This window comes from Zalophus californianus, chromosome 13 (assembly GCF_009762305.2).
Source record: "Zalophus californianus isolate mZalCal1 chromosome 13, mZalCal1.pri.v2, whole genome shotgun sequence".
Taxonomy (NCBI): Eukaryota; Metazoa; Chordata; class Mammalia; order Carnivora; family Otariidae; genus Zalophus; species Zalophus californianus.
In genome coordinates this window covers 78,885,488-78,899,090 of record NC_045607.1, presented here as the reverse complement: position 1 = coordinate 78,899,090, position 13,603 = coordinate 78,885,488, and the positions used below count along the sequence as shown (strand labels likewise).

General features: G+C 41.7%; 1 protein-coding gene across 4 annotated transcripts in view; it reads left to right on the top strand.

Moving 5' to 3' along the window:
- Positions 1 to 13,603, top strand: part of RORB (RAR related orphan receptor B) — a 198,668-nt gene that overhangs the window by 163,689 nt on the left and 21,376 nt on the right. For all 4 annotated transcript variants that reach the window (XR_003523867.2, XM_027616775.2, XM_027616773.2 and 1 more), the window contains 3 exons: positions 1,498 to 1,605; positions 3,342 to 3,452; positions 8,318 to 8,430. Coding sequence is in view for 3 of the 4 variants with exons in the window: in XM_027616775.2 (XP_027472576.1) it covers positions 1,498 to 1,605; positions 3,342 to 3,452; positions 8,318 to 8,430 (332 nt within the window). In the remaining variant the exon portion in view is untranslated. The remainder of the gene's footprint in view (positions 1 to 1,497; positions 1,606 to 3,341; positions 3,453 to 8,317; positions 8,431 to 13,603) is intronic.

The window sequence follows — 13,603 nt, the reverse complement described above, 5'->3', positions numbered from 1 at the left end:
ACTCTTCTGACATCTCTGCCTGCTGTAAAAATGTTGACTCTAGTATGAAGGGCAGGGTACTTAACCTCCTTAAGCCTCCCGTAACTCACCCGTAAAAAAAAGGGGGGGGGCAATTAAAACTCACGTGAAATGGTATTGTGAGGAGCAAATAAAATAATGTAAGGGGCCAAGGAAAGTGCCTTCCACCTTATAAATACTCAATAAATGGTACCTGTTATTGTTTTTGTCAGAAAAGCACTGTTTTAATTAAGATGTACAAATCCCCTTCTATATGGGAGCCCCTGTGCTAGGTGACATAGGAGGGAAAGCAAAGAGAAATCAGCAGATCAAAGAAAATAAGACACAGACCTAAATATTAAGTGGCAACATAAGAAAGGCACCACGGATACCCTGGCAAACACCATGGTGTAGCCAAATCACCTGTATGGTAGTTCCTCGGAACGTCAGTAAATGTTCAGAGGGCAAAACAAAGGCAGCAAACTAATTCAGTAAATATTTCGGGGTGCCTGGGTGGCTCAGTCAGGTAAGTCTCTGACTCTTGGTTTCAGCTCAGGTCACGGTCTCATGGGTCATGAGATGGAGCAGCGTGTAGGGCTCCACACTCAGCAGGGAGTCTCCTTGAGATTCTCTCTCCCTCTGCCTCTCCTCCCACTCACGCACTCTCTTCCTCTCAAATAAATAAATCATTTTTAAAAATAATAAAAATAAAATAGATATTTAGTAAGCACCTACTAGGTGCCAGGAACTTTTCTAGGTCCTGGAGATATAATAGTGAATAAAGTAGCCACAGCTACGTATGTTTGCGGACAAAGGTCCTGCCCTCTCTGTGCTAACAGGGAAGTCAGAGAAATGCTAGCTAGCATCAAGGTTGAACAAGTTCCCTCATGTTGAGGCTTCCCCAAGCCTTTGACCTGTGAATGTTGATTATAACTCTCCGAAGTGAGATCATATTCAGCATTTTGCGAAAACTCATTTGACCAAGAAAACTTCATTTCAAAGACATCAGAGGTCAGTGGTGCCCTCCAGAAACACCCTGAAGGAGTCCCTATGTAAAGTCGTCCTGTGCTGAAATATGCAAGGACTGTGGTAGAAACCGAGGCAGGGAGCACATGTGGCCGATAGCAAAACTTCTACAAAAGTGAACAAGCTGGACTTGCGTGCTTCTGAGCTCCTTGTGAATTCATGAGTTGTAACTACCTTTAATATTAGTCAAAAAAAGAAAAATATGTATGCTTCCCAAAAAACAGGTCGTTGCTGCCCTCCATTTTAGCCACCTTTACAGTCTATGTTATCTTTAATTCCTCACACAAGCATGAAGAGAGCTTTATTTTTTACTCGGGAAGGAATCTTGAGGTATTTCTGAATGGGTGCATCTGTGTGTCTGCGTGTGTGTGTGTTTTCAAGGTTTTTTTTTTTCTTTTTTGAAGTCTCGTGGCCTTTACCTAATAACTTCTTTATTATCTCATGTATATACATATTTTATTTTTTTATTCATAGGTTGCTTGGAAGTGGTTTTAGTGAGAATGTGCCGTGCCTTCAACCCATTAAACAACACTGTCCTGTTTGAAGGAAAATATGGAGGAATGCAGATGTTCAAGGCCTTAGGTGAGTTTACCTTTGATGGTGACACAATTTTCTTAGCTGCCATCAGTTTCTCCACTCAGATCAAAGTTGGTAAATGAAATGCTATGATTCTTGAATGTGAACTAGCATCTCATGTGGTAAGGGCTGGACTAGGTGAGCCTCTAGTGTTTTATCTAACCCTTCAGATCTTACAGTTGTGCATCCTAGTATGAAAGGCAGGGGAGAACCACAGACCCCGTTGAGATTGACCACACCTCATTCAGAAATCAATGAAGACCGGTTCTGAAAGAACTGAATACATTCTAGATTATTCTTTGTAAGATCAGCTTTTATTTTCCTTCTAGCTCACTGCCTCATAGACCAGGGGTGGTCCATGGGTGATCTCTCAAGGGTCTTCCGTAAATGTATAATCATTAGTTAAGATATTTAATGAAAAGAAGAGCTCCTTCACTTGCTTCTCACCCACGGCGGTGACTTCCTTCCTGTTAATTGATGAAGTTCTGGGAGCACAGGGAGAGTGGGTGCCAGCCTGCCCCCAAAGGACCCCCAGACCTTTCCTGTGGGTGGGCACACACAGAGTCAATCTTTGGAAGTGTTGGGTATCATTCACATCCAGGCATCGGTACACGGTGCAGATAAGAATGGTAGCATAGATGGGCCAATGCCAGGAAAGGTTTAACGACTGGCAGTGCCATTTGCTCCATCCCTGGCCCCCGGACACCACAGAAGCCCAGTGCCCTTTCACCTTTTGTGCTGTCAGTTGATACAGCGGCCAACAAGCAAGTCCGTCCGGCTGGTACTGTTTCCCTCCTGCAGTTGATACACATCCATGTCGTCTACAAGGCTCGATTTTCAAGAAAGGAGGAAAAGCCTTGGCAAGCAACTTGGGTATATTTCCAGCCTCATAAAATAAACATTTACCGAGGATCAGTGTGTAGGGATGAAGCATTCTTTTGCCAAAATTCACCATTGCTAAGCAACTGACCTACAAGGCATCCAGGAGAAGGTAAAAATAAATGAATGCCTGCCCCTCCGTAAGATTTTCAGGGAAGTTACCAACTTGAAAGCTACCTCCGCTTCGTTCTATAAGAAGATTTGAAAATCTCAGTTTGAGGGCGCCTGGGTGGCTCAGTTGGTTAAGCGACTGCCTTCGGCTCAGGTCATGATCCTGGAGTCCTGGGATCGAGTCCCACATCGGGCTCCCTGCTAAGCAGGGAGTCTGCTTCTCCCTCTGACCCTCCCCCCTCATGTGCTCTCTCTCTCTCTCTCATTCTCGCTCTCTCAAATAAACAAATAAAATCTTTAAAAAAAAAAAAGAAAATCTCAGTTTGAGGCCTCTGGGCATTCTATGCTGCCAGGTTCCAGGGCCACTAAGACTGATAGCCCTTAGCCCCTTATGCACCATGTTTTCAGTTTTCTCTGAATGCTCTCTCTCTACTGAAGGATCCCCAGATCACTTATTTAATTTTTTTTTAGTTGGAACTAATTTCAAACTTACAAGATTAGATTTAGTATATATATTCCCAGTTGAATATTAGGGTGGGCACACACCATTCCCATTGGCCCCTCATTGGTAATGTTAACTTTCAGTACTTGATCGAGATTGTTGCCCAATTTCCTCATTCTGTAATTATTAGGAACTTGGAAATATTTTTGCCTAGTGTTTAAATCCCTGAATACCCTTTGGATTATGGGCCTTTTCTTACTATTGCCCCATTCCATTCAAGTATTCTCATTTAATTTGCCTTCTTTTATAGGTTCTGATGACCTGGTGAATGAAGCATTTGACTTTGCAAAGAATTTATGTTCCTTGCAGCTGACTGAAGAAGAGATTGCTTTATTCTCATCTGCTGTTCTGATATCTCCAGGTAAGGAAGTCTGAGGTCCTGTCTTAAAAAAAAAAAAAAAAAAAAAAAAAGTTTTTCTATCTTTAACATGGATTACACCTACCCAAGCCTATGTACTAAGGAGAAATTTAAATTTTCTTTAGCAAGCTTGTGCTATTTTTGGACAATTCAAAGGAAAGTAGCCTTAAATTAATTAAAATATGAGCCATTTTGCCCCACAAGCAAGAGAAGGGTGTGTGGTAAGTTTCACTCCAGATTCAGATAAGCAAAAGTATTCCTTAACAGATTAATGAGGATGGATGGCAGCCTGAGTTATAGCAAAGTCCTATTTCAATTTTAAGAATAAAGGACATCAAAAACAAATGTCCAGTAAGGTGTGAGACTTAGTAGAAATAGATTTAAATGAAAGATCCAGTGTGAGGACAAAAGGAAGTAACATGGACACCCTCTCCTCTTTAAATACCTCTTTTGTTGGCTTTCCCACCAAAATTAGCAATATTGGGGGCTTTGAAAGAGGTGAGGACAGCAGAGGGAAAACTGACTCCAACTAAAGACTGCAAAGGAAGACTCTCTGATAGAGCAGCTGACATTCCCATCCGGGGATCTGTCATCATTTATCTCTGTGACTTTAAACGCTTGCCCCCCGCCCCCCCGCCCCGAGCTTTAGTCTCCTCATCTGTAAAGTAATAGGTTTGGACTTCATTAAAGATCATGGGGAGCCTGGGTGGCTCAGTTGGGTAAGCATCCGACTCTTGATCTCGGTTCAGGTCATGATCTCCAGGTCCTGAGACTGAGCCCCATGTCAGGCTCTGCGCTCAGCTCAGCGTCTGCTTACGATTCTCTCCCTCTGCCCCTCCCTGCCCCGTGCTCTCTCTCTCTCTCTAAAATAAATAAATCTTAGACAAAAGAATAAAGATCATGCCTAGCTCTGAAATGTAATAAAATATCAAAATTTTCAAAGAAAGTAAGGTGTGATGTTTATAGATCAAATAGAACCATAGCAATTGAAGTGCTATTTAAAATATATGGCAGCTCGGGCGCCTGGGTGGCTCAGTCGTTAAGCGTCTGCCTTCGGCTCAGGTCCAGGGTCCTGGGATCGAGTCCCACATCAGGCTCCCTGCTCAGCGGGAAGCCTGCTTCTCCCTCTCCCACTCCCCCTGCTTGTGTTCCCTCTCTCGCTGTGTCTCTCTCTGTCAAATAAATAAATAAAATCTTTAAAAAAAAATATATATATATATATGGCAGCTCGAAAATGTCCAGAATCTTAATAAGTACTTGGCTCCTTCTTCAACCAGAATGAGAACTCAAGAGTCACTCAGCTGTCTGCTTGGTTAGATTGTGGGTGAAAGGATTACCAGTGTCATTTACAGTTGTCTGTTGGAACACATTCCTAATAATTTTTATGGCCAAGAGACTCATTTTTTCTATAAAATTCATCTTAGAGAAGAGAGCTCTTCTTATATCCTAACACAGTTTTCAGTGGGGCTGGAAGAAATTAATCTTACCTGTGATTGCACACATTGACATGTCATTGCAGCTGTGTCTACCAATAATACCAGTCTCTACACTTTTATTTTAATTTAATTTTATTTTATTTGAGAGAGAGTGAGCAGGGGGTAAGGGGAGGAGCAGAGGGAGAGAGAGAATCTTAAGCAGGCTCCATGCTGGGCACAGGGCCTGACATGGGGTTTGATCTCAAGACTCTGAGATCATGACCTGAGCTGAAATCAAGAGTCGGACACTTAACCAACTGAGCCGCCCAGGGGCCCCTCAGCCTCTACACTCTTTATCAGTGAGGCTTCATTGTAAGTTTATTTTTAAATTTTACGAAGATTTTCAAATTTCCTTCTGTTTTTTATTTATCACGTTATCAAAAATGGAAATTATCACTTGGTATGCTATTACTAACAGTTTCTTCTGTGGCTCTGTCTACAATCAAGTTGTTCCTCTAAGCCTTTTTTTTTTATTTTTTTATTGTTATGTTAATCACCATACATTACATCATTAGTTTTTGATGTAGTGTTCCATGATTCATTGTTTGTCCACAACACCCAGTGCTCCATGTAGAATGTGCCCTCTTTAATACCCATCACCAGACTAACCCATTCCCCCACCCTCCTCCCCTCTAGAACCCTCAGTCTGCCCTTCAGAGTCCATCATCTCTCATGGTTCGTCTCCCCCTCTGACTTACTCCCCTTCATTCTTCCTCTCCTGCTGTCTTCTTCTTCTTCTTTTTTCTTAAAGTATGTTGCGTTATTTGTTTCAGAAGTACAGATCTGCGATTCAACAGTCTTGCACAACCCACAGCGCTCACCGCAGCACATACCCTCCCCAATGTCTATCACCCAGCCACCCCATCCCTCCCACCCCCCGACCACTCCAGCAACACTCAGTTTGTTCCTGAGATTAAGAATTCCTCATATCAGCGAGGTCATATGATACATGTCTTTCTCTGATTGACTTATTTCACTCAGCATAACACCCTCCAGTTCCATCCACGTCGCTGCAAATGGCAAGATCTCATTCCTTTTGATGGCTGCATAATATTCCATTGTGTATATATACCACCTCTTCTTTATCCATTCATCTGTCGATGGACATCTTGGCTCTTTCCACAGTTTGGCTATTGTGGACATTGCTGCTATAAACATTGGGGTGCACGTACCCCTTCGGGTCCCTACATTTGTATCTTTGGGGTAAATACCCAGTAGTGCAGTTGCTGGATCGAATGGTAGCTCTAATTTCAACTGTTTGAGGAACCTCCATACTGTTTTCCAGAGGGGTTGCACCAGCTTGCATTCCCACCAACAGTGTAGGAGGGTTCCCCTTTCTCCGCATCCCCACCAACATCTGTCATTCCCTGACTTGTTAATTTTAGCCATTCTGACGGGTGTGAGGTGGTATCTCATTGAGGTTTTGATTTGGATTTCCCTGATGCCGAGTGATGTGGAGCACTTTTTCATGTGTCTGTTGGCCATTTGGATGTCTTCTTTGGAAAAATGTCTGTTCATGTCTTCTGCCCATTTCTTGATTGGATTATTTGTTCTTTGGGTGTTGAGTTTGATAAGTTCTTTATAGATTTTGGATACTAGCCCTTTATCTGATATGTCATTTGCAAATATTTTCTCCCATTCTGTCGGTTGTCTTTTGGTTTTGTGGACTGTTTCTTTTGCTGTGCAAAAGCTTTTTATCTTGATGAAATCCCAATGGTTCATTTTTGCCCTGGCTTCCCGTGCCTTTGGTGATGTTTCTAGGAAGAAGTTGCTGCGGCTGAGGTCGAAGAGGTTCCTCTAAGCCTTTTTTGTTTTTTGTTTTGTTTTGAACCCTACAAAATTTCCCAGGCCTGGAAGCACAAAGATAAATGGGAGAAGTGACAAGAAATAGTTATTTCTGATAGCAACCGCATGCCAAATACTTTTCCTCCCACCATTTTCTCATTGCATTTGACTCTTTTCATGGAAAATAGTTACATAGAAGACTCGTTCTAAGGCTGTGGGTCTGTGATGAGGGAAGCGGTTCCACTCTGGTTCCTGCTTGCTCAAGGAAAGTGTTGCAAAGTGTACTGTCCTTGTTAGGTATGTCTATGTTTAAGTCAGTAAATTCCTAGAAGCAAATACTTAAGACATGGCATATTTAACCTAAACAATCCATGAAGATAACTGCCCCAGACTTAAGGTAAGCCTGTTGTTTATGGATCAGAAATCAGCTGAACTGTGAGGCTTTTTCTGAAAAGAACATACTATAGCCATCAAATTGTGCTGAGTTTGGAAGCATGACATTTGGCTTAGTCTACCTAGCAGCGAATCTTCCAGCCCTGGTAGCAGACCCACACTCAGGGGCTTCTGCAGCTCCAAATACCTCGTTTGCCACCCTGGCCTAATGCCATATTCAAAAAAGAGAGGAAAGACAGATGTCCAGCCTCTGCTGGCTCTCTTCATGCCAGACCCCACCCTCCCCCAGTTCTTGTCATAAAAGCCACTGTCTGTTCAGCTCCAGATAGTTTAGGGAACGGAGAGGGAGGGAAACCTAATTTATTCTGATTGACCATTGTCACTGAAGGCTTTTGTGCTCACTTACATAAGGGTTTTGCTTAACTGGTGGCTAGACTTGTCCTTGCCCTGTCTAGGATTACAGAATTGAGTTTCTCACCTGACCTGAACTGTGTTCAGATGGACCATTTCCAAGTTCTTTTCCATGAGCATTTGTTCAGCATTTGGAGACTCTAGATGTCTCTTCATGGAAGCGCCAACCCGAGGCATTGATGCTGGGCTGCATTTTATCACCATAGTGTATAAAGCTTCTAGGAAGAAAGGAAGGAAGGGGGTGGTGAAGAGAGGGATACAGGAAGGAAAAAAGAATATAGGACCGGAGAAAGGAAAGGAGGGATTATCCTACCCACCACTTAAAAATTCCATGTACAAAAAGAGCACACAGTATTAAATTTTTGAAATTGATTCATGTTTATGCTTTGCATTATAGCTTAGCTTATGGGAAGGGGGATCCTGAATACCAAAAATATTCCTGTGCAATAGATTTTCTTCTGTAATTCATTTTCTTCACAAGTCATTAACTTCTACTTTGAAAGAATCTAAATATATGTCCAAAAAAAGAGAGGTGTAAATTGTCACAGATAATATGAAACACGCCATGTTTATTAGAACCATTGAGCCCTTCCCTCCATCCTCCTTTCCTGGGGTCAGTGTATATCCAGCATTACTGTCATCCAGGTATTTCTTATAAAATATTTGTGTTTTATGTAAATAACTATATGTCTTCAGAAGCAAACTAAAACTAAGTGATTGAAATGGGTCTGAAACTCAGCACGTATATATGCAGGTGAAAGCTTACCTTCCTACTCTTCTTACCTAATTCTTTTCCTTTGTCAGACCGAGCCTGGCTGATAGAACCAAGGAAGGTCCAGAAGCTTCAGGAAAAAATTTATTTTGCACTTCAACATGTGATTCAGAAGAATCACCTGGATGATGAGACCTTGGCAAAGGTAGGTCCTCAGAGAACAGACCTAATGTCACTGAAAAAAAAAAACACAGTGACTAGTTATAAAGCAAGGGCATTTCTCAGCAGCAACAATTTTGGGAAGTTACCAAAGATGCATAAAGGTTGAGGTGCCCCCTTTTAAAAAGGAGATTAGTAAATTATAATAGATTGAGGGGAGAATGACTTTCTTCGGGAAGGATGATATTGATGGATCTCAACCACAGGCGTACAAAGACCAAGGAAAGAAACTAAGGGTGTTTCATATGAAGAACAAAAGCTTGAAGCGAGGAATCAAGTCTTCAGAATTGACATGTGATAAAGGAAAAGACTTTGTGTCACTTCAGAAGTCAGATGTGGGCCAACCCGAAGAGTAGGTAGATTTTTTATTCAAAATCAGAACTATGAAATGATAACAATTGCTGAACAAAGGTATAAACCATTGTGAGGTAGTGAGCTCCCCGGCATTGTTCGTATTCTAGTAGATACAGCTTGGTTTTCCGTCAGATGTGCTGTAAATCAGAGTCCTTCCCAGAGTAGAAGATTAGACTGATTACTTGTAAATTTTCCTTCAATTCTAATCTTTTCACACAAGATTTGCCCTGGGGTTCCTTCAAAATGGTCAAGTATCCCAAGGGCAAAATGCATGCAACCTGCCATCAATTTCTTTGTTCAGCTTAATTAAGAATAGTGATCTTTAAGAAGAGTTCTGAGAAGAGATGTTTACCAGAGTAAAATTCTCATAAGGGGAAGAAGTAATTTCCTAATGACTGAAAACTCAGCATTATTTTAGATCTTAAAGTATCTTGGATTTCTTAAGAACTGGAATTTTTTAGAGGGCAAGCAACTAGGAAATGGAGCATATTCTTGGTTGAAGACAATAGGAAGCCTAGTCTATATTTATAATCATTAAAACCCTCCCATTGCTCTTAAAGTTCTTTATTTTCTAAAAAGGGGGAAAATTCTATCAGAGATATTACTTTGCACATAAACTCCTATAAAAAAAAATCTATGAATTACATATGCTGTTTCATGATGGTAACGTTTTGTTAAGATGAACACCTTACTAGGAGAGACATTTTTACACTATAGAGTGATAGTTCTCTTTAATAGAAATTCTTACTTTTTATGTGGGCAAGGACAAATCACCTGCTCTCTGCACGTCAGTTTTCTCCCGGTCAAGAGCAAAACTTCTCCATGCTTTCAGATACATTGGGCAGAAGAGATGGTTATGGAAATATATTCATCGGTCTCTGTAATTGCTCTGCAGAATATACCATAAATGCATCTGGCCAATTAATGGAGGGGGATGTTGCCTGCATTTTGGATCTCCCAAAGACCTTGGTCCCCATATCTACCATCCTAAAATTAAGGTCTTGATATGGGGATAATGAGGATTATCTTTTTTTTTTTTTTTTTTGCATCTGTACAGTTGTTTTGAGGTTCAAATGAGATACACAGTGTGTAAATTCTCCTGCTTACACCATTTTCTACCTCCTGGTGTCCTGAGGGTGGCAATCAGAGGTATTTGTAGTAGAAAGGAAATAAGAGAAAGTATTAGAAGAAAATGTTAGAAAGTGTATAAAATTCACTGGAGCCAGATGACAAAGCATTGCTACCATGCGTGGATGTAGGGTTTTTGTGTGGCCCCTTGCTCGTAAGCCAACATTTTAATAGGACGCTCTGTGAAGTAAGGGGGAGGGAGCATGAAAGAGAATGAGCACTGGACTCTAGTTGATCCCAGCCCTGAACTTTGTGGCTTTGGATGAGTCACTCTATTTATCTTAGTCTTAGATTCCTAACCTGTCAAGTGCTGGGGATGGGGGGTTGGGAATGGGCAAGTGTCTCGAGTTCCCAACCGCTTTAACACTGTGAGGACAATGGTGCCATCGACGTTATAGGCACAATCTCTCTCATGAAGCCCATCCTCCCTAAAAGGAATCATTTTATTTGTATCCAGCAAAGAATATTCTATCCCACCACAGATTCTCATCTTTTCAGAAATGTTCCTCCTGCCCGCATAGTCATGGAGGTCCTCTACCGTGCCTCTCAAACAGTGGCAGCCATTCTTAATATTTGTAATTTATAGACACCTTGGGGAATCTGGCAGACATCATGAAACCTATCTCTAGAAGAATGTGCACATCCCCAACTGTGGTATTCAAGTCCAGGGGCTCAGGTAAATCCACAGTAAGTGGGGTAGGTCTGCCTTCTGTGTAATGTGCAAAGACTATTTATAGTGCCGACCAGTTTGACCCTGAATGAGTGGAATGGGCATCAGGTGAGAGGGGCAGGGCTCAGACACAGGCATTGGATTTGATCCTGAAAGAACAGTCTCCAACACGCTTCCGCCATGCCCACTTCCTGAAATTAAAGTTCAAGCCTTGTACTTTTTACCAAATTTGGACATAGGAAAGGTGTGAAAATTAGGAATTCTGTATCCATTACCTAGAAGATTTCAATCCCAATATATTAATCAGCTTATTTTTTAAAGCCTTATTAAAGAACCTAGTTTCCTTTCCTCATAGCATAATAATATGTAGCATATTTATAATAAATCATCAGAACCACTTCCTAGCTGAGTGACCGTGGAAAAGTGACCTAACCTCTCTGTGCTTCGGTTTCCTCACTTGTAAAGTGTGCCTAAAGATAGTGTCGAGGTTATGTGGTTATTTTGAGGACTAAATGATATTCAATATCAGCAAGGTACATGCTCCATAATGGGTCTAGTATGTGAGTGCTACTGTTGTTGCGGACAGAAGAAATGCTATTTTGGCCGGGAAATTTTTATCCAAAAGGTGGCATATTTGAGCTAATCACTAATGGATGAGAACTATTTCAAAAAAAGGAAGTTGGAGGGTTGAGGAGATGGAGTATGGCCTTCCACATGATGGAAGAAATGATAAGAGGTAAGAAAGTATAAAGTATATTTCATAGATTTGGCTGGATCCTGGATTTGAAGTCAGGAAACAAGATGACACTGGTCACTTTCATTAAGCTTATGACCCCTGCCAGGGTGAGTGAATATTTGAACTGCAGAGACTGGCGACAATCCTGTTCTCTGGTGTATGGGCTTTCCTTATTACAAGTCGCAAGAATCTGGTATTCCTATTGCTCTGGCCAGAGGATGGAGGGCAAAGGAGAAAAAGGAGTTAATCTAGCTCGGGCCAGGGTGTGGCAGCACACTCACCATCGAGGGCAAAGCTTGGATCTGTCTTGTTCACATCCCAGCCCTTCCCTCAGTGAGACCTCTGGGTCAGGGCCGTAGCTGGAGGCTTGTTTGATAAAGTCTTCTCCAGCCCATCCCCTCCTGTTGCATCTCCTGGATAATTAGAGTCATGAAATCTCATTAGGTACTCTATTTGTTCCTAGCACTCCTGCAAATACATGCAACACTCCTGGGTTCTTGCCCAAAGCTTTACTGAGAAGTTTGAGAGTAGCAAACTCCATAATGACACATATCTGACAGGAAGGCACGGAGAACTCCTGGCGGGAGTCGGACCACCAAGCCTGCTCGCTCCACCAATCCATTTCTCCAAACAGTGTTCAGTTGCTTGTGCCTGGCCGTGCGCTATAGAGGGACCACATCACCCTTCTGGGTGTTTTTAAACACACAGTTCTGTGCTAGTAGAAATTCTAATTCTTCTAGATACAGAGGAGTCTAGTGATTATGCTGAAGCTCAGAATCTCTTTCATGCTTCTCTTTCCTATTCCTGAATGGCCAGAAAGTTATTAACTTGTCCCCCGTGGCTCTCTCTATCCCAGTCACTTTTTTTTTAATTTTTTACTTCAATTTAATTAACATATACTGTATTATTAGTTTCAGAGGTAGAGTTTAGTGATTCATCAGTTGCATGTAACACTCAGTGCTCATTACTTCAAGTGCCCTCCTTAATGCCCATCACCCAGTGACCCCATCACCTCCCCTCCAGCAATCCTCAGTTTGTTCCCTAGAGTTAAGAGTCTCTTATGGTTTGCCTCCCTCTCTGTTTTTGGCTTATTTTTTTTCACTTCCCTTATGATCCTCTGTTTTGTTTCTTAAATTCCACATATGAATGAAATCATATGGTATTTGTCTTTCTCGGACTGACTTATTTTGCTTAGAATAATACCCTGTAGCTCCATCCACATCATTGCAAATGGCAAGATTTCATTCTTTTTGATGGCTTGGTAATATTCCATTGTATATATGTACCACATCTCATCTGTCGATGGACGTCTGGGCTCTTTTCAAGTTTAGCTATTGTGGACATTGCTGCTATAAAAATTGGGGTGCACGTGCCCCTTCAGATCACACTATGTTTGTATCCTTTGGGTAAATACCTAGTAGTACAATTGCTGGGTTTTAGGGTAGCTCTATTTTTAATTTTTGAGGAACCTCCATGCTGTTTTCCAGAGTGGTTGAACCAGCTTGCATTCCCACCAACAGTGTAGGAGGGTTCCCCTTTCTCCACATCCTCGCCAACATCTGTTGTTTCCTGACTTGTTAATTTTAGCCATTCTGCCAGTCACTCTTTCACAGCCTTTGCTGCCTGTGAAGATGTCCCACCACATCCCCTCATCCGTAAGGTAGTCTAAGGTTGTACCATGTTAAAGAAGACACAGTGGAGAGCTCAAGTCATCTGTGGAAAGAGACTATCCTGGACAAGAAGAATGGCTGCACCATGTGGTGACAGATCTTTTTCTTTGAGGTTCATCTCCTTCTTAGCTCTGAAAGGTTCCATCTTCCCAGGGAGAACGTGAGGGGTTGAGCTGGGTGACGTACAAGCCAACTGATACACTAACTTCTTAATTCCTAAGCCCGTTTCTAGCATAACAATAGCAAAACTGCATCATCAACATAAAGAGCGAAGTTTCTCCTTCTGTTATAACAGAACCAAGTTACGAAATAAAAGCTTACAAGACGGAAGGCTTAGACAGCCCTATTTCACATGTTAAATAATTGAAACTTTACCTGAAAGAAATCATCCCTGGTCAGTGTAACATTAATGGTGCTCTTTTGATACAGGTCTAGGAAAAAAAACAACCAACCAACCAACCAACCATGGTGATTTGCAGATAGAGCCTGTGAGGCAAATACTGAGAGATCTGTGAAAACTGCACAGGGTCATTTCCATTGATCTTTTTGCTTTCTCAGTGAGGTCAAAATAGGCTATGCCCTGATTAGTAATGGGATGTTT